Source organism: Oratosquilla oratoria, chromosome 40 (genome assembly GCF_046742065.1).
Source record: "Oratosquilla oratoria isolate Oo_2021 chromosome 40, ASM4674206v1, whole genome shotgun sequence".
NCBI classification, from domain to species: domain Eukaryota; kingdom Metazoa; phylum Arthropoda; class Malacostraca; order Stomatopoda; family Squillidae; genus Oratosquilla; species Oratosquilla oratoria.
In genome coordinates this window covers 23,342,949-23,369,962 of record NC_134816.1, presented here as the reverse complement: position 1 = coordinate 23,369,962, position 27,014 = coordinate 23,342,949, and the positions used below count along the sequence as shown (strand labels likewise).

At 37.6% G+C, this 27,014-nt stretch overlaps 1 protein-coding gene across 50 annotated transcripts in view; it reads right to left on the bottom strand.

The window, feature by feature from the left end:
* Nucleotides 1–2,533: 2,533 nt before the first annotated feature.
* shot (dystonin-like protein short stop) overlaps nt 2,534–27,014 on the bottom strand; it is an 805,796-nt gene continuing 781,315 nt past the window's right edge. For 23 of the 50 annotated variants that reach the window (XM_076177258.1, XM_076177260.1, XM_076177256.1 and 20 more), the window contains 14 exons: nt 26,114–26,231; nt 22,718–22,822; nt 21,242–21,417; nt 19,195–19,363; nt 18,855–19,081; nt 18,152–18,228; nt 17,504–17,569; nt 13,057–13,122; nt 11,630–11,677; nt 10,713–10,757; nt 9,421–9,477; nt 8,212–8,277; nt 5,574–5,627; nt 2,534–4,558 (listed from right to left, as the gene is read on the bottom strand). In XM_076177258.1, the coding sequence (XP_076033373.1) occupies nt 4,435–4,558; nt 5,574–5,627; nt 8,212–8,277; nt 9,421–9,477; nt 10,713–10,757; nt 11,630–11,677; nt 13,057–13,122; nt 17,504–17,569; nt 18,152–18,228; nt 18,855–19,081; nt 19,195–19,363; nt 21,242–21,417; nt 22,718–22,822; nt 26,114–26,231 (1,398 nt within the window). In that variant the 3' untranslated portion in view covers nt 2,534–4,434. Of the gene's footprint in view, nt 4,559–5,573; nt 5,628–8,211; nt 8,278–9,420; nt 9,478–10,712; nt 10,758–11,629; nt 11,678–13,056; nt 13,123–17,503; nt 17,570–18,151; nt 18,229–18,854; nt 19,082–19,194; nt 19,364–19,581; nt 19,641–20,106; nt 20,268–21,241; nt 21,418–22,717; nt 22,823–26,113; nt 26,232–27,014 lie in introns of all 50 variants that reach the window. The other 27 variants (XM_076177216.1, XM_076177220.1, XM_076177215.1 and 24 more) reach the window with 25 other exon arrangements.

Sequence of the window (27,014 nt, the reverse complement as noted above, 5' to 3'; positions counted from 1 at the left end):
ACTATGTAATTTGGTAATTGAGCAACTTAAATTTTTTTTACAAAGGTAACAAGTCCTTTTAGTATTAACATTGACACTTATTTTCTTATAAAGCTCTTCTTATCCTTGCATGATAATATTGGTGATTAATATATATATATACACATACATACATATACCAAAGGCTTTTTCCCCCTTACAAGGGAGGTAGCCAAAAAACAAAGGCATAAAAACCATTCCATCCCTAATACACTCCCCTCCACCCTCCCTCATAACTTGGCATCTCCTGGATGATGGGTCATCACCTGTATCTTTTCCACTGCCCTGGGTCAGAAGCAGTGTTGCAAGACACAGCACATCCACAGCGAGGTCACTTCATTAAATCGGCGAGACCCCCTCTCTCCGTCCCCTCATGCAGAAAAGGAGAAGACGGGGAGAAATACCTTTGGACTGCGTCAAATTATTCTCACACATACTACCTCCCCCACCCATTCCACCTCATGCATCACATCATCCATATACAACCATTCTCCATTCACCCCTTTCTTCTGTCCTCCCTCAACAGACATTCCCCTCTTCCCCAAGGCCCCTTTCACCCCATCCATCCATCTCATCCTAGGTCACCCCCTTCACATCTGCCTTCCATACCTCTTCTAGTAGTCTTTCTTCACTAATTCTTTCCATGTGTCCAAACCATCCCAATACTCTTTCATCCACCCTATCTCCCAACTCCCTTACCACTCCCATTTCTCACTCTATCCTAGTAACCCCTATCATACTTCTCAGACACCTCATCTCAAACTCCTTCTCTCTTCCTCTCTTATGTTCCATGTTTCTGCCCCATACAGTGGTGTTGGCACAATCACTCCTTCATACAAATTTACTCTTAGCAACCATTTCCAAATGTCTATTTCTCATTACACTTTTTAATCCACCAAGGCATTTACTCCCTTCTCTCAATCTGCATTCTACCCCCACCTCCACTCCTGCCACATTTGCACCCAAGTATCTAAAACTATCCACTTCCTCCAGTTGCTCTCCCTTAATGCTCACTTCCAGTCTGCTGGTGCCCTCACCCCTTGTACATCTCATCACCTTACTTTTACCCACATTTATCTTCAACTTTCTTCTTTCACACACTCTCCCAAACTCTGTCACCAACTTTCTCAATCCCTCCTCTGATCCTGCTACAAGCACAGTGTCGTCCACAAATAACAGCTGGCTCACCTCCTACTTTTCTCCATTTTCTTTAGCCATCTCCAATCCCTGACCCACCACCCTTGCATTTACCTCTTGCACCACCCCATCCATATATAAGTTGAACAGCCAGGGCAACATAACACATCCCTGACGAAGTCCCACCTTTACCTCAAACCATTTACTCAGTCACTCTCTCCATTTCTATTCCCGACACATGCTCTACTACTTTCGTAAAAACTCATGACAGCTCCTAGAAGCTTTCCTCCTATCCCGTATATCTGCAAAACCTCCCACACTGCCTTCCTGTCTACCCTGTCATAAGCCTTTTCCAGATCCATAAAAGCCCAAAAAACATCCTTACCTTTCCCTATAGCTTTCTCACATATCTTTCTTACCACAAAAATCTGATCTACACAACCTCTACCTGTCCTAAATCCACATTATTCCTCACCAATCTGTTTCTCTCAATTAAGATCCTCCCATAAGCCTTCCCAACTACACTTAACCCCTTCCATACGGTGCCGCACACGTAGGCGTCATGGACTTAGATCTCGGTGGCAGCAACCAATGCCAGCCGTACGACGTGTCGTAATAATACTCTCATCATAAAATATAGTCACCGCTTATATCGATCGTTCTCTCTTCACCCGTGAATTTTGATAACCATAGAAAATGCGATTACAAAAGAATTAGAAAGAATGTCATTATGGAGGGGCGACTACAATAAATATAATCAAGACGCCGATATGGCAGCCTCCCGAATACACTCGCTCCCCATGATGCCTACGTGTGCGGCACCGTATGGAAGGGGTTAACAAGCTAATCCCTCTGAAAATACTACACTCACCCTTGTAGAGTGGAACTATACAGGTACTATACCCTCTCTCCAACAAACATTAAATAACCTCACCAGCCAGTCCATCATCACTGTACCTCCTTTTTTTTTTAGACATTCTGCATGGCATCCATCCAAACCAGGTGCCTTACCTGCTCTCATCTTAACTTCACTTCATACTTCCTTATTTCTCCTCACTCATTAGTCATTTTCTTAGCACTTCCCACTGCAACTATCCTCCTTCACATTTAGCATCACCCAAAAATACTCTGCCCATCTTCCTCTTACTGCCTTCTCTTCCATTATCATCTCTCCATCTGCACCTTTCACCTTTTCTTCTCTACGTGATTCGCCTCCTCTTCCTCTCGTGATTTCTTTCCAAAACATCTTTTTATAACTTTCCATATATATATATGGAAAATACCTTTAAGAAAATAATAAACATTGAACAAACCATCACATTCAACGAAATATATATTTTTTTTGTGTATGGGGGAGAGAAAAATAGAAAAAGAATGATTGAATGTTAACAGTTTATTATTGAAGCATTAGTATCATAATCAGCATTTTAAATACAAAAAATATTCTATTAAGACATGTACCTTTTCTTCTGGTCAAAAATTTAGTACATCGTGTTTGAAGTCCGGCAGATGCTCCCTTTGTGCAGCATCCCACTATAAAAAGACTGGGCCTTCATCATCATTTTTGTCTTACATATTTACAACAATTAAAACAAAGTACAACAAAAACAAAACATGAACAGATTTGAATAGTTAAGCCTTTGTAATAGAATTCATACAACTGAAAAAGAAAACAAGGAGAGAAAAAAGATCTAGAGTTCAACAGCATATCTGACGCAATGGATGAGGACCCTTGCAACATAAGATGGTAGCGTTGCAATTAATACCCCGGAACCAGTCTCATCCATTGCCCCAAATAACTGTATCCCTCAAAGGAATAATCTCTTCACAGAGCCACCTATTTTGTTGTTATACTCCCCAGCAATTTTACATTACACTAAGTAATGCAAGGATGTGGGAGCCCGCTATATATTCTCACCATTCACAAATTCGTGTATGTCTACTTTTCACAGTTCAACATACAGTTGCATTTAGGCGCAGACAGAGAAAAGGACAAGAAACTAATCAAAATGCTATAAATGACTAAAAAGCACCATTACACTCCTTCAGGATATGACAAATCTCCTACCTCACGTCAGCAACAATCAATATATATCGTTAACTTTATCATTTCAAAAAATTTATGTATTTGGCAACCTGCAGCTTCCCCATTAAATAAGTAATAACTCCAAAATTACTGTGGTGAGGCCAAACAAAAAATGTTAGGTATGAAGCATTATTTGAGTGAGGATCTAGTGTTTTCATTACACCATAATTAGAGAAAGGGTTAGATTTGAGGCCAACCCTTATCAGCTGATTGGACCCTCACAATTTTGTATGATGACATATCATAAGCTTAGTATTTGGCTATGTAAAAATGAGTGAGATCTCATATAATAAAACTGTAACCCTTCACAACAAAAAGCGGGATCTCACAACACAAGTTACCAATTTGGACCCACTGTTGAATTTCACCACTAATATAATGACTTAGAGAAATTTTGTGGTGTTCTTGTGTAGTGGTTTATGATTTGGAGGGGACGAATTAATTACAACCTATTCAACACTGAACAAGATATGTCACTTGGAATGGTTGTGAAGCGTTGAAGCTACGATGCACCGAGAGCACACCGCCAGCTTTAATTGTGGCACTGACCAACCAGCCACAGTATCACAATGCAAAGTAGTGCTGGACATATCGTATCTGGTTTATATATCCCTTGATAAGGCAATGCAGCATGAAGCTTTTAAATACAGAATGCTCATGATTATAGTGAAATGTTGTGCACAGCACATATGATATACAACAAAGCATTGTAGCCATTAGAATACAGAACTGCTTTCATCTGTGATTCAATCTGTCTTTCACTGCCACCTACGTCTCACCTTCCATAACCTAGACTTTGAGGCACTGCAATAATGTCCAAGAACATTATAGTACTAGGCGAACAGTCAGTTATTGTTGCAATACACCGACTTCCCTCAATCGTACAAATCTATAAAATTCACTCAACATTGCAAGGTATTTCTTCAAAACCTCAACAATATCTCACATTTTGATATCACGTGTGTATAAGTTAAAATAAAAAAATTGTCATGAAATAAACTATATAATAAATTTCGTCTATTTGAGAAGAATTCTGTAGCTGTCACTACCCACGAATTCCCAGATTCTACAATCTATGGTTTAGGTACTTATAAAATCCTGATAATTGTATTTTCATATAAAATTATTTTGACATTTGTAATTCAACATTGCAACAAAACAAATGGCATCTACGAGCAGGTTCACAGAAAATTCTACAATTTCCGTCCAGCGATTCCTGTCTTCCTAGCAGCTCCTGTAGGAGTATCCGATGCTCCTGAAGGTTTTCTAGTCACTTTAGAAGCGCCACTGTGGCTGGAACCGCTGGGAGTCCGAGTCCTGGAAAGAGATACTTCATCAGTAAAGTTTTCACAACCTGATTATCTTCTCATGGCATGCCTTTGGGAGAATATTAACCCCTTTATCCTGAGGTGTGTCCCTCAGTTGAATTATAACAAAACCTATGACGATCATAACTGCGTTAAAGGGGTTGAATGGAGCAAATAATCCCTTCAAACACGAATCTATCCTTCAGCTCGGCTAAATCATCTGAAATTAGCCAGACCAAAGTCGGCAAAGGCTATTACTTTGTTAATGGGGTTAACTGTCTATCTACAGAACAGTGGTAGCAAGATAATGGCATTCCTTCCAAGATAAGGGATCATTAATAACTAAGAATTTTATTCTACACAAGTTAGAATTACTCCTAGTAAGAATTAAACCACTGTTAAAAGATGAAAGTAAATTCATTATATATAAGGTTGAAGTAATCTACATTCTTGAATTAGTACAGTGTGTGCATTGTTAATTTTTTGCAAGACAATAAATTGACTTGATGTGACAATACTCATTACCAAGAAGATTAATATTGGATGCTTAGGGAGGAAATATTGTGTATTGTTTTGAAATGCCCCTCTAAATTAATTACATTTAGATGTAAGATTTGTGCTACATATGTTTCTGTGATTACCTTTTGGTATTTTATCATACTATTTTTTCCTTGCAGTAACTGAAATTTCACTGATTGATTTTAGTTTGTTTAATGTCATGGACTCTATAAAATTGTTATGAAGAGTTTAAAATCCAGTAACACTGATTAAACAATTTTGTATTGCCTTCACATGTGGCATTTGATATCTAATTGATTCAAAAGCATGATATGTGTCTGCTTATATTCATTGAACACGATTCTGAATTTTCATCAAGCATGTGACACTAAATCATGATAGCCATTTCTGCAAATGACCAAACATTTTGTGCACGTGACAACTGTATTGTGAGAATAAATTTGAACCTTTCGAGGTGTGCACTGTCCTGAAGAGCAAGGACCTCAAATTTATATATATATTATTACCTTGTAGTAGTTGAAATCTTGGATGTTGGTTGATTTGGCAAGGAGGCTTTTGGTCTGAAAATAATGCAAGAGGACTTACAATACTACATACTACACAACACTAATTATTATACCTCTACCAACCACATATTACAGTTAATAGACAGAGATTGGAGAGTTTTTTTTAAAGGGTTCAGATACGAGATATTATAAACCACTTTTCTCATCCATGTTAAGTTTTCCAGACACGAAGATTATGTAGATTAGGAAATTAGCAAGTTACAGTCTTTTATATTTTAAATAACACTTGTGATATTAACTAAGTTAACCCAAGTTGTCATACGTGCAGCCAATTCTGTGTATGGGGTGTAAAGTATACGCATTTGATAAGTATATGCATTTGATAAATAAAATTACTTTAACTGAGATAAAAGAAATTGAAATCGGCATATAAAATGGCCTCTAACACTTTACAAAGGAGGCAAATGTATTGAAACAGATACCCACACCAAAAGTAACACACTTACACAATTCCTCCTATTTCATCACCTTGGTAACGAGCGTGCTTGTTGCATAACAATAACATGTTTTTATCCATGGGTAAATCCTTTAAAATAGTGTAGAAATATACTTTCACTTCATATTGTAATACAACTGAAGAATGATTTAATCCATGTTGGGAACTGGCTGTTGCCAACTTTTATTTTATATCATGGAAGTAAATGGATTTATCCACACAAAATAAGATTCTAATATGTACATATATACAGTGTATATACATTTTCCCTACACACAAGTGGTATGGAAATATGGAACATACATTCCAATCTTACTGACCACTTTAAGAGATCTATAGTTTGTGGTCAAATCAGGGGAAACAATGAAAACTACTTGCAAGATAGATGTAAGAAAGAATAATCTCCCCACACCCAATTTTCAAAACCTATCAACAGCCTCACTTCCACCTGGAAATGCAGTTTCATCTTAGACTGGGCTCAAGATTTCACTGAGCCACACGAATAAAGCACAAGTAACGTTCTTCAAAGTTCCTTCCTTGAGTGATCTATGGGAGGGCCCATTGACTGTCACTAGCTACTGCAGGACTGCAATAATAACTACTCCCTAAAGTTTTGTCAACTGGAAACCTACACCCACAAAGTGGCTTGCAATGGTCTCTGGGCTTTCCAATACATTTCTGGGAAGAAACTTTGGACTACTGTCCATGTTGTATAAGTAGAAGGGGAGGAGCAGTTGCTAAAAGTTATCTGCTCTCCTTACGTAAAATGGTGGAGGAAATGCTACTGAAGTTGGTAGTCTTGGGACTGGTCTAGACTGTCACCCCGTTTGGGCAGCATCTTAAGTTTTCGAGATAGGTGTCAGGGAGATTATTTTCTTGGCAGCCCATCTTGAAGTACGGTACTACTAGTAACAGGTACTGTCACTGTTCCCTAAACTTGCAAGCTTTCAGTCAGTGAAACTAGGGCAACAATTGTTATCAGCATATAACCACAAATAGACAAATCTAATTTAAGACTCTATATTAGTTAAAGACAACTGACCACACCAGTGTTGCATGTGTGCGGGAATTGCGAAATGATAATGTACATGTTTGTACACTTAAATGAAAGGTTTGTCTTAACATACCAGCAATCATTATGTTTTGCAGGAAATACAACTTCTATTGCATATATTTCAGGATATTATTTCATTAATGGATGAGAAGAGTAGTGATGAGATTGTAGGCTATTTACATAATTAGGTAAAATCTACAATCCACATGAGTTCCAGAGACGAACATATGATACACCAATACAAAACCATTACTGGAAATGCATGAGAGAGAGAGAGAGAGAGACTGATACTCCATGTATTTGGAAAACAATCAACTAGTACTAAGTTCATTCCACTAACTAGAAGCTTTGAAATATATTTATATGTACATAGGGAGCAATGAAATATATATGTACATAAGCTATTTGATGTATATGTATGCATACACACAAACATACATACAGCTTTTCAAAAGGAGAATAATCAATGCTTGACATTTGCATCCGGTGGTCCTGCAGAATATGTTAGTGGTAGTAGTAGGAGGGGGTGGTGGTGGTAACTGAAGGAAAAATAGTACCCTGAAGTGAATGAAACTGTGAGGGATCTGTTAGAACACTGAGCAACAAGAGATTTTAAGACTCGCCCCTTTCACTCTACTCACATCTGTCCCTTTCACCCTTTTCTGTTCAAACTACATTTAGTTGTGAAAACCAAAAATGAAAAAAGCCAATAGAAATGGAAGAGAAATAACAATCCTTCACTACCACTTCATCTACACCTACTTTCAATGACTGTATGACATTCCTATTTCCATGTCCTATCCATATTTACTCATAACCAAAATGACAATTGTTCATCTCCCTTTTTTTTTTTTTTTCACCCTTGTTTTTCTCAGCTATTTGTCCACATTTCCATACAGTCACTCATTTTCAATCAACCATACACAAATGTATGTATACATACATATACAGTGATACATGAATTTTCATGTGGCTTTCAACATGTATTTCTAGTTTCTCACAAAAGCCTTGTTACTGGATGTTAGCCTTAAACACTATATCCACAGGAAACATTCCAAAGGGGTGTTGAATTTATTGGTAATTATTACCTTAATGTTGGAATTTTGCTAGAGGAATGGTTAGACGAAAGACTAGTTGTTGAAGATGTTCTTGACCTGTCAAATTAGTAAGAAATATATGTTAAGCCTTAACCCTTACATTGTTAGAGTTTTCCAAAATTCAATGGTATAACATATTTAACCACTTTTGTATTCTACAAGTTTACATTATTATTATTATATATATATTTTTTCTTAAAATGTTGAGGTTAAATATATTTCCAATATCCTTTTGAACTAGTCTGTTCCAACATGTCTGAGAAGAACAAGATTCACTAGTGTGGTAACAACATAATGCAATCAGCTGGTAATGTTGCCAAAGAAATCTCAATTTTCTCAGACCTTTTGAAGCAGAGTATATGTATTAATAGTCCCTAAACCCTTCAGAAATGTACTTCTCACTTAACCTGTTAGTCTACTTTGTATCCTTTTCTGATGACTGATAATATGGAGAACTGAATTATACTTCAATCTTAAAATACCCCAACCACTACATTCTAGAATTAAGTGTAGATTCATTCTGCAACTATAATGAAATCTACTATAATTACCAAAATATAACTACAAAGATAAGTCTCCAAAACTAACCATGCAATGAATGATATTACTGAGCAAAATATAATGGCATGCAATGTGTCTCCATTATGTTGAAAGAACATTATTTCTGGGGCATTAGCCCGTGTGTTATGTTTGACTGTGAATAAAACAAAGGGAATTTTAGGAACAACCATGCTCATCCAATTAGTTCATGGTTCCAAAAGATCTGCATAGTATTTCTTGTAAACAAAACTATTTCCCTGCTTTAAATTGTGGCTTATATTCTTTAGTATCCTTCAAAACACATTGCATTCCTTCCTTTAACATGTGAACATAAGTGCTTCTCACATTATACTGAACAGAACATGGGTTATATTTACAAGCCTCATAAGCTTCCATACCTTAAGCAACATATGTAATACTCAATACTTTTATTTCTTGATTTGTTTACACAACTGATTAATCAGAGTTGAGAAAATAAAAGATATGAGCTAAGTACTGCAAAATATCTGTACTGTTTCAACTTTATCACATTCAATGTGCATTTCACTGTTAGTATGAACTGTGCTTTGAACAAATGTCTCCAGTCCTGCTGCTTATATATGCACACTTTGTTACCTGATATTTTAAGTGTTTCTATACAAGGAGGGTTAAATCCAATACCTGAGTGTTCCACCAGCATAGAGGTTAGAGGTGGAGCCCGAGAGGTTGCTGCTAGTCCTGGGGTAAGGGAGAGGTGGATTAGGTAAAACAATTGGGGTTAGCTAGACCATGTGGTCATGACAGTTATGGGGATGTTGGGATATTTGGAAGCGGACTGCACAAATCAGTGTAATGTTTCCGTTTTAATCATCCATCCAATGTAAAACAGATATTAGTCCCATGAGTTATTTGGTTAAAAAAAAATAGAGTTTTGGGGGTTCCAGCATCCATTACATGTTATGATTACATGTTGCAAACTGCCTGGATTTGTGTGTTTAAGTAGTTTCTAGTAACAAATATTCAGTGCATATAAATCACATGTGAAGAGCACACTTTAGGGTTAGTTAAATTAGTTTTAGTGTGCTCCATTATATTATGACATATATCCCAAGCATCCATTGTGTGTGATTACCACTGGCCACATTGTATTGACCTTTATGCTAGAAGTGCACCATGTCCATATCTGTGGGAAAATGACAACTGACATCTGGGACTAATTTCTCTCTGATATCACTTTCTTTGTTAAGTAAAACACCAATCCAAATTTGAACATAAAAAATTAAGAAGACTTTTACCCATATTGTACTTAATAATAACTGCCAATTGTAACAAAAAGAAGACTTCGATCCAAATTGTACTTAATAAGAACGGCCAATTAAAACGAAAGAAATACTTAGATCCAAAACTGTAGTTAATAAAACTGCCAATTGAAACAAAAGAAAGCAAGTGCATGAACTTTTGAAAATCAATAATAACTTCACCCAACCGAATACAAATTATATTGCAATTACACAGATAATTTGTGAGGAATGATACATGCATTTGTTACTCCATATACAATATCAGACACCAACACTTGCAATACTATAATAAAGCAAGAACGGCAAAATAAATAAACTGCAGAAAAAAAAAATCTTCAGTAATAAGTAATCAAAAGCAATATCACAGCAGACTACTACATAACCAATATTATGGGCAATTTCACTCTAAACAGAGAGCTGGTCTTTCAAAAACTGTAATACATACTTATTAATGCACTTCTCAAAAACAGACTGTACAGTCTTCCAGCACGAGATTACATTGCATTGACATAAAACTTGCACATTCCAGCACTCTGTTCCTCATATCATTCTCACATCCACAAATATCCCAAACTCAAAATATTATGAGCAACCACAATGACAATACCACAGTTAAAAAAAACAGTAGATGCCCATTCATGCAGTTAACAATTGAGCTTTAGACCAATTTACCGTGCCAGATCTGTGACGGAGCCCACAAATACTGGTATTCTTGTCCTAAAGGGGAAAGAAAGATTTGTTGAAGCATGAAAAGTTAGTATTCCCTCAAGATGAATGAAATCAACAGGATAAAAGCAGAGGAAAATTAAATAAGCAAACAATAAAATCAAATGGTGCAAAGAAAGTGGTTCAATAAAGAAAAAACAAATCAGAGAAGATATTGACAAGTAGAGCATGCAGAGTTAAAGTATGTAGTCAAAGGTTGGTCAATGGAAAGTCCCATTTTATAGCAATCAAATTTTGATGGAAAAAAGCAAAAGATTTATCTTATTCTTACTAGATAGGAGAAATTTTGGAGTGTTCACATACAATCAGATTGAACAGTATAATTTCAAAACTGGGAGGAGAAAATGAAGGACCAATTCTATACAAATATAAATCCGTTGAGGCTTAATCATCCCGTTCATAATCCTACATTTTTAATGGAAATTTGGTTGCGTCCTGCAAATTGTGGGGCACTGAATGAAGCTAAGGCCAGATCTATAATATTTTAATCTATAAATGATCTAATGTAATTATCTATCCGTACGGCAACTTCATTTTATGTTTTTACTTGAGCATAACAGGTTTTATTTGATACCTCATTCTATTTTGACTATGTACAGCAAAATATGGCCACCCCCCCTTCTATGGGGGAAAATGCCTTTTCATATATGTACTGCAAAATATCACTTAAAGCTGGTGCAGTGTCAAATCCACTTTAAAAGTGATACATTCAAGCTGGTTGTGAAAAATACCATGACAGATCTTTGCCTCATACACTCTTTTATTTTTAGCCAAACAAATAAACAAAGGCTACAAGAGGATGCACCCTCTCATTCACACTTAAGCACTCCACGTCTTTACGAGGCTGTTTGTTACACAATTACCTAATGCCAGTTTCTTTTAGCCGACTGGAGAGAGTAGGAGTGTAGTACCTGAAGTTGAGAAGAGAATTTAAGACCAGGAAAATGCTGAAATGGAGGCATGGCAAACTTTGGGCAACTTCACACAAAATATATTTAATGATTTCTGAATGATGCATGTATGCATGTGCTTGGTACACATGTGGTCAGTTAAGATGTGAAAAGGATATATATTTAATTAATTATAGTGTATTGGAAAGAAACTATGCTTGTGAAGTCCTGTCTCTCTTTCTCTAACAATAATGTGTGTGTGTGGGTCTGTGTGTGTACACAATTTATTTATTTATCTTATTTTTTTTTTTTTTTTGAGACGATAGAACGAGTGTGTGCCTTGTCCAACAATTATATTCAGAGTGTGAATAAATCAATTAATTTGTAAATACATAAGAATTAAAAAATTCTGAAACTTTTGTGTTGCTTTGTAATTGAAGTGTGCTGGTGTATAGGATGAAAGTTGGATCGTACATGAATCCCTAACTATTATGAATATTTTGCACCAATGTTGAAATATTCTTATTCTTTCTGCTGCTTTGGTCAGCTTGAGGTGTATTTACCTAATTGTAGTGTACAACGTAGGAGCAATGCTCAAGGGGTACTATCTTTTCATTTTTTTTCTTCCATTTGTCAAACCTTGCCTCAAAATTTCTTACAGTTGTGTGTGTGTTAGATCTTTATGCTGTGCGATAGTTATTGATAGAGAAAGAGTATGTAAGTCCACGGATGTATACCTGATCATGAGTAATCAAGGTACCCAAAGTTATACCATTCATCATGAAAGGGAGGTTAATAATGAAATAAAAAGAAACATTGGGAAAGAGGATTAAATTTCAGTGAGAAATTGTGCTTTATGAAAGGAAATTGTTAAATGGAATGCTTTAAACATATTTATATGGTTAGCTTTTTAAGAAAACACCCACTTCATACACAATGAAATTCCTGTAAGAAACCCTCCACATCCCAGTTTTTATGTGGATAAAACTCGTTCATCTTTCATTCATTCATTCAATAAATCATGTGACTTAATTATGCATTCCTGAATTCAATCAATATTGTTTCTATAACTTTTTATTTTTATTTTTTACTATAATGCTATTAATCATATGAAAAAGAACATGACTCTACGCCATGATATTTATATATCATATATATATTACATATATATATATATATATATATTACATATATATATTATATATATATATATTATATATAATATATATATATATATTACACTTACACATGTATAAAATACATACTCCTGACTAATCCAAAGAGAAACTGTCTGAACTACAGTGCAGATTAGCTATCAAATACTATAGTTATTTTTAGTTATTTTACCCATACCATGCTACACTGATACCATCTGTTTCCAAGGTGGTGAGGTATTTTACCTGACATTTGGTGATACAGCAATTGGAATACTTGAAGCAGAGCCAGAGCGTTTCATGCTGCGTGCCCTAGGGTTAAAAGTGGTAAGACACAAAGCATTTTAGGTGTTAGTGCGAAAACAGGTAATGGCAGGACAACTTCACTATTCCGTTGGCACACATTCAAGCAGGCAAAGTTACTTTGTATGTAAATTAGATGCTATGACGTGAAACAAGTGAAAGAAATTAATAGATATTCTGAAACATTAAAGAGAAAACCTGAATGAAATATTGATTGCCAATGAATGCAAGGAGACACGCAGTTGTATGTTATGCCAAGTGATTGCACAAAAGCATTCACAAAAGGTGCAGCATGCTTAGGACACTAAATATACAGTGGCCGCGAAAAGTTTGGGCGCAAAATTATAGGCGCCCCAACTTTCCCCTAAACTCAAAACATGCAAAAAATACAACTTTCCACCCAAACTTTTCGCTATTTTTCAATGCTAGCGTTTGTACCCGTATTTAGCCGAGACAATACACACTATTTGGCAACTCTGTTTAGGCGCACTCGATGTCACATGGAGTCACTTTCTAAACATCTCTCACGGAGAGTAGTCTTTTTTTTGCGGTGGTCTCTGTTTTTGTGCCTTGATATCTCCGTAATGGGAAGTGGTAAAGAGCTGGAAAGAGACACAGTTGTTACAATCATAACATAAGTGTAAAGATATTGCTACTCGTGTGGGAATTGGAGTGCGTCAAGTGCAAAAGTGGACCAAGAAATTTCGAGACGAAGGAAGTGACATCATTCCTACTCAAAAGCATCGCTCTGGTCGGCCAAGGAAGATATCAAATCGTACTTCTACGGTTCTAACTGCCTCCTACGGTTATTAGGAGGCAGTTAGAACCGTAGAAGTACGATTTGATATCTTCCTTGGCCGACCAGAGCGATGCTTTTGAGTAGGAATGATGTCACTTCCTTCGTCTCGAAATTTCTTGGTCCACTTTTGCACTTGACGCACTCCAATTCCCACACGAGTAGCAATATCTTTACACTTATAACCCTCCTTATAGAGGGTTATGATTGTAACAACTGTGTCTCTTTCCAGCTCTTTACCACTTCCCATTACGGAGATATCAAGGCAAAAAAACAGAGACCACCGAAAAAAAAAAGACTACTCTCCGTGAGAGATGTTTAGAAAGTGACTCCATGTGACATTGAGTGCGCCTAAACAGAGTTGCCAAATAGTGTGTATTGTCTCGGCTAAATACGGGTACAAACGCTAGCATTGAAAAATAGCGAAAAGTTTGGGTGGAAAGTTGTATTTTTCGCATGTTTTGAGTTTAGGGGAAAGTTGGGGCGCCTATAATTTTGCGCCCAAACTTTTCGCGGCCACTGTACAGTGAGACCCCTCATTAACGGATGTTAATTAGCTGTGTTTTTGGTGATGTTGTTTAGTGCGTGCAATCACTATGCCACCCAAAATCCACTCCAAAACACCGAAAACACGGAGAAAACACCGCAAACACAGCTAATTAACATCCGTTAATGAGAGGTCTCACTGTAGTTAATTTCCCCACCCTCCTCTTTTGTATGTTACTGTGATCCTGTAATTTTTATTTTGGTTCCAACATAAATGTCTTATAAAAGAAAATGTTTACATGCTTTGATGAACAGAGTAACCACACCCATTTGTTAGAAATGTTTTGTGAAGTCTCTCAATATAAATATAATAATAAATAAAAGAGAAAAGGCACACAGGCAATACAAACTTGAAAGGAAAAATAGTGTTATTGTTCTGTGTCCTCATATTGAGGAGCCTCACCTTAGAGAAGATTGGTCAACTACCTAGGTTATTATCAGTGGTGGGCAGCGATAAATTTTGCGATAAAGCAATAAATTAGTCCTATAATGATAAAGCGATAAATTTCCAAGATACCTTAAAGCGATTAATACAAAAATACTCAATTTTTGCTACTTATCCATTTAAAAATCTCTTTTTTCCCACTTAAAACACCATATCTGTTTGCCGCGTAACAATGAGCCTGTAACCTCCCGATGTAACGGTTTTTCGTCTTCTACTTTATCGCTGGATTTATCGCGGGAAATTTGAAAGCGATAAATTTTTCCGGTTAAAGCAATATTATCGCTTTACTTATCGCAACGCCCACCACTGGTTATTATTACACATGAAGCAACTTTATCTTAATGCACACAAGTACAAAAAGATTTTTCTCTATTTCATTTACTTTTGTGGTAAAAAGCTTATAACTAAATAATACACACTATGGTGCAGGCACTACAATTCAACTTTGTCATGTGCATGCACAAAGGAGTAGGGTGCTTGGGGAAGTTTAACCCGTCCTTTTAAGAGTCTGTATACAATGCCGACTCCAATAATACAAACACTACAATTCACACACAAGCACACATCTTTATCAAGCAATTAAATTTATAATTCCATCACACCATACCAGTAAGCTGGCTACACAGCAGATGCATGGCATACTGCATAAACTCTCTTTATAATTGCATCAAGTCTTCAGACTCCATAAAATTCCATTAAGCATCAGGCAATACTCCCCTTAATACGAGGGTAGTCTTTCCTTATCTTTATGGAATCTGAAGACTGAGCTAGTTTCCTTTTATTGCTGAGGGGGGTTAGTAGAACGTATTCTAACTAACCACGTCCTCAAGTTGTAAGAGACATTACTGGTTTTCATTCTTTGCCTCCTTGAATATGAAGACAGGCAGCAAAATATGTTTAGTAGCAATTTAAAACTGTATGTTAATATCTTTACATTAATACATGCTCACCCACAAATATTAACACCAAATGAACCCACCAGCATGGCCATTGGGTTAAAAATACAACAATGTATGTAAACAGTGTTTGAAAAATAGCCATGAAACACAGACTTAAGCACACCATGACAAAGAGAAACAGAGTGAAAGGGAGTGGGGGGGGAAAAATTAGGACGAGTAAAGAAAAGTAGAGGATAGCAAAGAGGAGTGAGGGGCAGAGGGTTGGGGAGAGAAGAGGATTATTGAACTATTACTGATCTGTTGCCCTGTTCTCTCTTGCACGAGACTCCACAGCCACCAATTCAGTCCATGTCATTCAGTGATGAGATTTTGTGCAGTTGACAGGAGTGAGTGGGTGAAGGGAAGTGTTGTATAATAAGCTCCAAGTCTTACATATGGTGGTGGCATCTTCGGCATTTTTGTTTACACTTGTTCCATAGAGGAACTGTTTTGGTGTCGGGAACCAATGTGTTGAGTCTACCAGAGGTGATACCCATGCAGGAGAGGCAGGATCAAGACGAGTCATCACACTGACAACACCAAGATCAAGCTTCAACCTGCAGCACAAATTCCATACTCTTGTACAGGAGACCTTGGGTAACATATTTATCTACCGACTCTTTTGGATGACCCGTCATCTAGGGGGTGCTAAGATGGGAGGGAGGGTGGAGGGGTGTGGAGTGTTTTCGGGGATGGAATGGGTGGGAATGATTTTATGCCTTTTCCTTTTTGGCTACCTCCCTAGTAAGGGGGAAAAAGCCTTGGTATATGTATGTATGTATGACTCTTTTGGTGGAAGGTGATGACCTAATCATAGGCCCACCAGTTCAATTTTAAGTGTCTTGGGGAATGAGGATAATGAAATGAAGAAAACGAAGAAGAATAAAAAAAAAAAAAATAATAATAATAATAATAATAAGAGAATAATCAGCAAGAAAAAGAGAGAGAGAACACACTGTGTTACTCTATACTAAAGTGTAGTTAATTTATATACTTGCAACCTTTTAACAAAATATCACTTAACCTTTTCTGGTCCACAAATATGCCAATTACAAGTTTCAATCACTTTATAGAAGTCATTTCATCAATTCCCTTATTTCTCTGGTCTCTTATTACTTTGCCTACTCATAATTTAAGAAACAAGTTGCAAAGGATTCTTTATCACTTATTTTTTTGGGATCAGATATGAAATATCAACTTGTGAAGCAATTTTCGTAGAAGCACCCCAATAAATAAATAATTACTAGAGATTAGTAATTTTATCCAATGCCATCATGAACAAATACTGAAACACTGAGAGCACTAGGTAACACACAGTTGTATTGTGTGTTCTTGTGGATGGACTGAAAATGGATCATAGAAGTTTTAACTAATTTCTTAATGTATGCTTCCTAGGCACATAATTGAGCCCTTTATATAGTCAAATGAGGCTTGTGAAGTAGGCCAACAAACCACAAAGGGTTAAGGATAGATCTTTCAAAAGCCCGAAGATACTTTCACATCCACTGAAATACATTTGGACATATATAAATAAAAAGTTTGTGATGTTTTAGTATTGTGAGGAAAAAATAAAGTAAGAAATAAAAAAAATAAAAAATTCTTCCCATGCTGTGTCAAGTCATGCACCATACCAACACCAATTGTGTCAAAGGTACTGGGTTTTACCTGAGACTTGATGATACAGCAATGGGAATATTCGAGGCAGAGCCTGTGCGTTTCATGCTGGGTGGCCTAGGATCAAAAAATGTCGGACACAAAGCAATTCATGCGTTAGTAAACAACTGGGTTTATGAGGGCAACTTGGTTGCACCACCATTTATGAACACACAAGCAAGAAAGTTATGTTTCATACGAGAAAAATGATGCAAAAATTAGAAACAGCTATTTTCTTTGATAATTCAATAGTTAAAAAATTTCAAGCACAAGTTTGATGCTTCACACAAGCAACTATAAAGAAAAACCATAATGCCCTCTAAAGGCTGCAGTATGGAAAGAAATGTACTAAAATATCATAACATGTTAATACGAGCAATAAAGCACATCTAGAGAAAACTTCATACTAAACAAGTTTGTAGGCATTACTCAGGGCAAGCAAGTCAGTACGGTTACTTATCTGAAGGTTAAGAGAAATCTTCATACCTTTTGGTTTCTACATAATAACAGTATTTAATAATTACGAAGACTTAAAACAGGCTATGCTTTGGTGGACTAGATTTCTGTATATTTTCCTCCTACACAAGCATAAATATATGTATACAATATGAAATGGTAAAATTTCATGTAAACCTGTGCATGCATGTAGGAACATCTTACCTTGGTGTCGTGCTGTGTGTGGTGCCAGTCCCGTTGACTGACCCACTAGCAGCACTGGACTTGGCTGGTGCCGAGGCCTGTCAGATTAACGGAGGAATGGGGAAAGAAGTGGTCAAAAGAAGTCACAGAAAGTGAAATTCTAATAAAATGTTGGAGGAGGAAAGTTACATTAATAATGGCCACAATTATATGTGGCAGTTCAGATATTAATAAAGGGGAAATATGTTTATGTAGACAAACTTGATGCAAATCACCTATTTTCAGAAGTATTTCAAGACAAAAGACTGAAGGATAAGACTATGACCCAAAATGTATTACCCAAAAGACTTGGTGTTATCAAACCTAAAGTGGCTCAGGCATATTCATAATAAACCCATCCTCTACCAGGAGAGCAGATATTATTTCAGAGAATTTAGATATTAAAAAATATGTTATATACAAGGGAATTTAAATTTCATTAGGTCCAATACCTAAAGGACACCACTCATTTGAGATTTGAGTGGACAAAGTATAAGGAATTAATTCCTCTGGGTTTGTACAAGAATATCTTGCACATATGAGCTGTTAATATGTCATCTCAGACCAAAACTGAGAACCATGCACATGGGGACAGGTCTACTGGTTCCTTTTGTAGCATAAATACTATGGTAAAGGACCACTCCCAACAATATTAAAATTAAGAAGTTGACCAACGCTCGTTTACCTTTCGCAGGGAGGAGGAGCGTTTAACTGACGTCCCAGAGGACTGACTAGAAGGTGTTCTGGTACGTCCTGTGAAGGAAGGTGTGCGTCTCATGGAAGTCCGTCCACCATCATACGAGTCCAAGGAAACCTCAGAACCAGCACGACTTGGTGGACGTGAACTGGGACGGGATCCAGGACCTCTGGACGCAGGTCGACTTCCTCCCCGACTTCCAGACTGGCTGTCACCTGAAATGTTTATATACATTGCATATTATGTATTTCTTAATGATACATTTGACAAAAATTCACCATTGAACTAAAAATTTCTCCTACAAAACCTATATATTTTTTAATCATACCTCCCCTACTTGGTGTACTCCTTGAAGGAACAGGTGCAGAGGCCTTGCGTTTGCTCCCGTGAAGTTGGAATCCTTGCTGTCCGTCTTGTTCACTGAAGGACGAGTCAGGGGTGCCTGCACTGAAGGAGGCACGACCCATGGCAGAGCTCTTGGCAGTGCGCTCTCGAACCTGTAGAAAATGGCACGAAGGGCAAGGGCCACGGAAGAAAGAACCATTATCTATCTGATCATTTCATTATATGATTATTGCTGACAGCAAATTTCAAAATATCAAGGTAACTACTTGATGCTTTATCATGTATACAACCTTTGCAAAAGTCCTACAGATTATGTTACGACTGACAGCAATACAACTCTCTGTAACACAACTTAAGTGAAAGCACTTACCATTTGCTGGTACGCTACCATCATTTGAGAATACAGCGAATCCGACTCAGGTATAGGAGCTTGTGACAAGACAAACCACATAGACACTGGTTAGTTAACAAGCGCACCACAACTGCCAGTCAACAAAGCCTATCTAGTTCTACAGCTGATAGTACACTTCGGTTACTTAGGACCTAGTCGAAAATTAGTCAAATTCACTCAGGGATCACTCCACGAAGATTATGAGGAACAAGTACAGGAGTTAGCCGCATACAAAATGGGCTTTGTTTGACTACCTTGAGGTTCTCACGACTCTGTTCACTTGGCGTCAAAACATGGCATGAGCCGCTACAAGAATCAACTACATTTCGTTTCTGCATTCTTGCGACAACATGAGGATTCTGCCTAACTACAGCACGATTAGCACCAACATAACCACCATCCTCAAATATCACAAATTCTGTAACTGCATTGCAAGCAGAGTCTAGTTTTTATACATCACCACTAACTGGTCAACACACGCCAGATTTGTGTTGCTGAGCCTACCATGGATGTGCAACTGCTCGATGATGAGTTTTGTCTGTGGAAGACTGCACCCACAGCGTGGCCCACCCGTATGGTACATAGCGTGGCATTGTGACAACCGTCAAGTTCACTTTGTCGAATTTGTTCAAACAAGGGCATCAGCTCCGCCATATAGAAATGTGCTGAAATGAACCATCATCCTTCTTCTACATAAGGTTATGCAATAAACCTGGTATACGTTGAGGAATGTTCTTTGCTTGTTGTGCGAATGTGTTGAAATGACTGATGAATGGAAGGAAGGGGGAAGATAGATAACCTTATTAATTTCAAAGGATGAAGGAAGAGGATGAACACAATGGAAAACTAAACAAAACAAGCAGCAACTCAAAGAGCAAAATGAGGCCAGGTCTGCTGCTACACTTTCTTCATTCTATGTGGTTTGCCATCACAGGTGTCACTAACAAGGCAACAATACAAACCTGCTTTGGGTTTCGGGGGAAGAGGGAGCCTTGATAAGCTTCTTATTTGTACATGTGGAAATGAAGACCATGCGCAAATGGCAAGCTCGAAAATAAATATAAAAAAAATAATAATGATAATAACAAACAAAGAAAAGAATAAATAAGAAGCTTTGCTCAGTTCACCCTGACCTTCTTGAAGGCATTGGCGTAGACAATGGGGGTAGGCATCAATTTAGCCTGGACTAACAAATGTATAGCATTTATATGCACAAATTTCTACTGCTTAAACAGGCTTTGCAAGCACTCCAATTACAAAACAAGGGGGCCAACATCCCTTTCCACGCCAATGCCTGGGGAAACAGCAGAGTAGGAGTGTAGAGGTCCTGTTTCCACACTCCTCCCTCTTAGCATCCCTTGGGCTGTAGCTTGGTGCAAATGGTGGCAACTAGTATCCACCATTTGCACTAAAGTATGGGAGTTCTCTTTGCAGTGCTATGGGAAGGAGCCTTGCAAATAACATGTTACTGTACTTTTTATGAAACCCAACATCTTATGGGTCAGCCACTACATGGGCTGTTATCTTTTTTATTTATTAAATTTTTTTTTTTAGCTTTGCTGGTATATCTAGACTGATCAATTACTGGTTTCAGCTTCCTTCCGAAGCACTGGAGCAACGGAGGGCAAAGCTGACAGACCTTGACAATGGGCCCAGCGTTGGGCAGGGACTGGGAGCGCTGTTGTGCTGGGGTACCAGATTGGCTCGATGCCGAGCTGTTGGGGCTCGGCTTGCGCTTGAAGCTTGCCATGCTCTGGGACACGCCCTCCGCCAGGACAAACTGCTCACGCAACTCCACGTTTGTTCGACCTTTGGCTGTGGTCGTTGTTGTTGTTGTTGATGTTGTTGTTGTTGTTGGCCAACAGAGTTTAACACAGCCAAATCCACATTTCCATTGTCACCATGTCATGTGGTTGGTCAGAAATGCCAACATTGTTTGTGCAATGTGACATTGGGGGACCAGCAGCATAAGAGCAAAAAGTGGTTCATGATGCAGTGCGTGGTGTTGCCCAGCATGGCACCAAGAGCCCAAGGCCAACGTGGAGAAGGTGGCGGGAGGAGGGGAGAGGGGATGGACAGGGACGTGAGGTAAATGGGGAAGGAATCGGAACAAAGTGGGGGAAAGAAATAATGCAATTTGGTTAGCTTCTCACACTCATGATCAATTTACAACTAAAGTAAACTACCAGCAAACACAAATGACTTGAAACTCTTAAATGACATTACTAAGGAGAAAATGGGTTGAAAGCATTTAAAAGGTATAAAAATAATAAAAATTTACAATTGGAACATTTACAAATGATATTCACTATTTACATGAATTAGCGTGCAAAAAATATTTACAGTGCTCATTTCACCCAGTCTCTCCTTGACACCTTACAAAAATAAATAAGGAACTGACAAGAATAAAAATGTTCATACTACAAAAGTGTACAAGTGAAACACCCAAGCATGCTAGACAGATAAAGCTCTAAACCACACCTAATAAAGGTGCTCAAATGATATAATCTACCATAAGTCATCCATAAATAGTACCGCTTACATACAAGTAAACCAAATATAAGAACTAAGAAAATGATGTCTGTGTAAATGAAATTTAGAGCAGAACTAATGACCACTGTAAAAGAGCTTTGGAAAATTTTGATTTCTTCTCTGAAATAAGGTGTAGGAAAATGTTAATTGGGGAGGAATGAAGAAGAGTTGAAAGCTTTGCACACAGCAGGCATGATGGCATGGCATGTGCAGCCCATGTTAAAATTACTGAAACTATCTTCCTTGACTCAGCCACCCTTCTTATGGGGGGAAGAGGGCCCTTGGTATACAAATGTCCTTAAAAAATTGACAATATTCCATTTATAAAAGTCTAACTTAAATTTTCTTAAGCTCTGAACTGGAATGCAGTTCTCATTTTTCCATTTTCTTTTATGTATCAAAATTAAAAATATATCAACTGACTGAACACTATTTTGTCAGATACTAAAACTGTACAATGGCAAAAATACTGAGTACTGCTCAAGTAAATGGTCTCAAAACACAAATTTACTATAAACAGTATAATGAAAACAGGGTTCTCTAAACTGACAGTGCATTACAATCCCATGCATTAATCTCTTACAGCTGCGGTAGGATCCATTTTCTGAAGAGAGGCCTCTGAGGGGACACCCGTGCTCGTGCAATTCCAGATCACCAACCTGTTCCAGCTCAGGTATGGAGGGACACACTATGCAAGGCAAGGGGCATGGGCAAAGGGGAGGGTCATAATGGATATGGGAGGAGTTGGTGTCATGGTTGATGCAGAAATAAAAAGCAATGAGTGAACAGAATGTGATGGGTAGTGTTGGTGATAGAAGTTGAGTGGAGGCAATGAAGTTTAATTTACATGAATAGTGATGATAAATTTACAATGATTCAAATGAGCAACCGCAGGATTTTGTTTGTTCGTTAGCATGTAAGTGCGGAAATTGCCGAGGATGATGTGGGGGAATAAGATGGAACGACGGGTAGTTCAAGCAGTAACCAGGGTAGTTTTGACCCGAGGGAACACAAAATTCGTAAGTATTAATATTGAAGAACAAATACAGGGTGGATAAAATGAAATAATGGATAACATTCATTTCCATTACCAAACAACAGAACCAAAGGTTGGGTGGGTTTGAGAAGGAGTAAGGGGTCGTTTGTCGTTTGTGCAATAAACCCAAGCAGATTGCGATCCAACCGCCCCAACAAATAGTCGATTTCAGCAGTAGTTTGAGCAAAACGAGTAGCAGCAGCAGCAGCAGCAATATACACCAGAAATGTAAAATAACCCAGCAAAGGTATGCAAGCAACACATTAGGGAGGTTAGGTTTGTACATTAAGGATTAGGGTTAGGCATATTTGTTAGGAATTGGATTAGGTTTGTTAGGTTGGCCATGGGTTGGTTGAAGGGTTGGGTGGGAGATGGGTATGAGAAAGAGAAATACAAGTGTTAATAGGTTATAGTCAATCTCATGGAAGAGATGCAAAACACTATTAATTCATGGCAATGCATAAGTTAGGTTCAAACAAGCTAGTGCTTTTTCTTACAAGTGTTAATAGTCAATACTCTTGCAATGCAGTAATGCAGTAAAACGGTAAAAATTCAGCATGGTGGCCAAAAATATCTGTTCAGCACTAAAAGTATTAGTAACAACCGGTTATCACCTACTATTGGTCAGAGCCAAACGAAACACTACCAGCGTGTTATGCTACGATATGCTAACAGGATGATATGAATTTTCAATGATAAGGTATATGACATGTGTAACCCAGCTACTTCTTGAACACTCCTCATAGGTGGCATCCCTGATATTAATAAGCATTTTAGTATCAATATTTCATTTCTGGTATTCCTTGTGTATATGATATTATTCTAACTACTGTGTCAATATTTCATACTTTCACCGTAAACCATACTATATTAATAATATTAATAATGCATAATATTTCGTAGTATGAACCTTTTTCTACCATGCTATAATCATTTATAGTCATTGATAAAAAAATGTATACAATTACGTAAGAGACTAAAAATCATTTCTTTTCATACTAGTCTCTTGAACATAATTGAGCAATACAATAAAAGTACAATGTATATGCTGAAATATTAAAGTATGTTTAATACAAACTGCACTTACAATACATTATGGGAACTCTTAATTCTATTAATTTTTCTTTGTATGTCCCAAAGTAACAAGATAAGTTCAATCAAGGCTGTTGCCCTGGCTCTCTCTAGGACCCCTAGCTGGTCACAGCCACTGATTAGGCCCAATAGTCACTCAGTGAAGAAATCTATAATATTTTCAATAGGTCTCATCTTAATACACTAACCCCCGCACTTCTTCCAACATGGAAAGCAGCTCTATTTACCATTTACTGAAATGGTCAGGGCCTTATGAACTACTTCATATTCTGGTTGCTGAAACTTTGATTTGAAATTTGAGAACTTTGAAAGCAAATCAGGAAACATGGGAAAGTGGAATGTACAGTCTTACCCTGATACCACCCATTCTCTTGGTCCTAAGAAGGCTCACTCACCATTTTGGTTATCTCTTGTTAGAAATCCTCAGCTCTATGGAAGCCAGCAAGTGTCTGGGCCCTACCACAGATCTCCCAGTAAAACTTTACACAACTGTGTGCGAGTGTAGGGCTGTTTCTGTGGCACTAGCTTGTAGACAATGAGCTGTTGCAAGCTGCCCTTTTCTTTTGTATATCTCTATACCAAAATCCCTTCGGGCTGCATGAAAATATAATTTCTGCATGAGGGGATGGAGGGGGTTGCCAATTAAGCAAAGTGGCCTTGCTGTGGATGTGCTGTCTTGCTGCATTGCTTCTGACCCTGGGCAGTGGCCCAAATACTGGGATGATCTGACATACATGTGGAGCTAATCTGAGAGGGAAGAAAGGGTGGGCTGGTTGGGAGAGAGTACTTGCCTTTTGATTTGGCTACCTCCCTTGTAATGGGGAAAAAAGCCTTTGGTATATAAATAGATACATACCAAAGGCTCTTTCCCCTTTGCATGAGAGGTAGCTCAGTCAAAGCATGCCTTGAGGGGAAAAGATGGCACGAGATACAGTGGAAGCATCTGGTCTTTCCAATTCAAGGGCAAATGTGATGAACACAAATAGATTTCATGGCACTTGGAGAGTCCTGAAGGACCAGGCTGTGAACACGTTCTATTTACAATTTCTCCCAAGGCTGAAAGATGAAGATGCTGGATCTTCGAGACTTTTGTGATCACAAGGATAACATTCTCATGTATTTGAGCCTCCTTTTGACCAACCAAAAGACTGACATCTGGATGACATTATCCCACCACCTATACCAACCTGATTTTGCTTTCAGTTATTACTAAATATTCCTCAAACTACCACAACTCATATAAACATATACCAATGGCTTTTCCCTCCTTACAAGGTGAAGTAGCCAAAAACAAATGCATAAAATCCACTCCCACCCATTCATGCTCACATACTCCACTCCCATGCACCCCCTCCCTCTGATCAGATATTCAAGGTTGAAACAAAAGCAGTTCAGAAAGAAATAGGCCTATTTCGGTAACAGAGTGCCAACCCCTCAGGGCTGCACCTTGTGAGGGAGGTGAGGTGGTTGAGGGTTTTGAATATAAATTATGGAGCAGGGCCACCAAAGGCAGGTACCTATCACTGGTTACATCTGCTTTCAACAATAGAAGTAGTACATGGACTTGTCAATGAAGGACATTTCAATATTCTTTCTCTAGTCTATACAATCCGTAGCAACAGTTCGTTTTTGTTACTTTGGGAACATACCTCATAAAAGAAAGAAAGAAGAAAATAAATAAATAAATAAAATAGAGAGAGAGAGAGAGAGAGAGAGAATATAATTAAGAACAAGGTTTTCATGGGAAGAAGATATACCAATAATTTTGTTGCTACTTGATTACTAACAACAATCTAAAGTAACTTAATTCTGGTTTCTGCCATAGCAGACATTCTGTATCCGTGTACATACCTCGGCACGGGTCATTTTTAACCAGGAACTCGTCAAGGGCTACCCAGCCACCGCCGACACGAACCATAACAGTTGAACGCAAGATTCGTACCAGACGTAGCTTTTGACTATCACCGAACTGTATATGAGAAATGTAATATTTAATTCTAGCAATGCTGAAGAAGAAGAAATAAAAGAAAGAAAAATTTTGCAATTTTAAATGGTAGCAGGAATGAGAGAAGAGTGAAATTCTCTTTTCCTTAACTAGATACTTTGCCTGGTCTTGTTTTCCTGCTCTTTCATTTTAGCACATTACGCTCAAGTTCTTTTTCTGCTCTTAACATCTACACTATTTTTATGCTTACAGCAATTTTGCATTTTCAGTCATCTCTAAAATCTATGGATATCATTTGAATCTAAACACTTAAACTGATAATAAAAGCATCTTACTTCACTGCTAACCAATTTTCATCAACTTTAAATATTTTGATAGTGAACACCTGTACAGGTTCATTGATTTACGTCTGTAACTTATGACCATTAACATTTATGGTTTTATGGCTGTCAAGCAAATATCTTCATTCTTGTATACAACTCAACAGATGGTCAATTTTCCTGAGTAATTACTGTTAGTCTAAGACGATTAAGTATGCACAACACGCCTATGATAAATTATAATTCATATTCTTAAAGAAAAATACTACAATTGCATATCTAGTGCATACACAAATAACAATTGCATATCTAGGGTATACATATATAATTCATACAAAAACAAATACTACAAGATATTTCCATAGTATACTAGGAGACTTTCTGGTGGCTACTAATGGAGTGACGTTATTCCTACCAGTTGATTGGTAATAACACACAGTGTACCAGTTACTTTATAAATTCTGACTTAAAACCATTTCAAACAGAA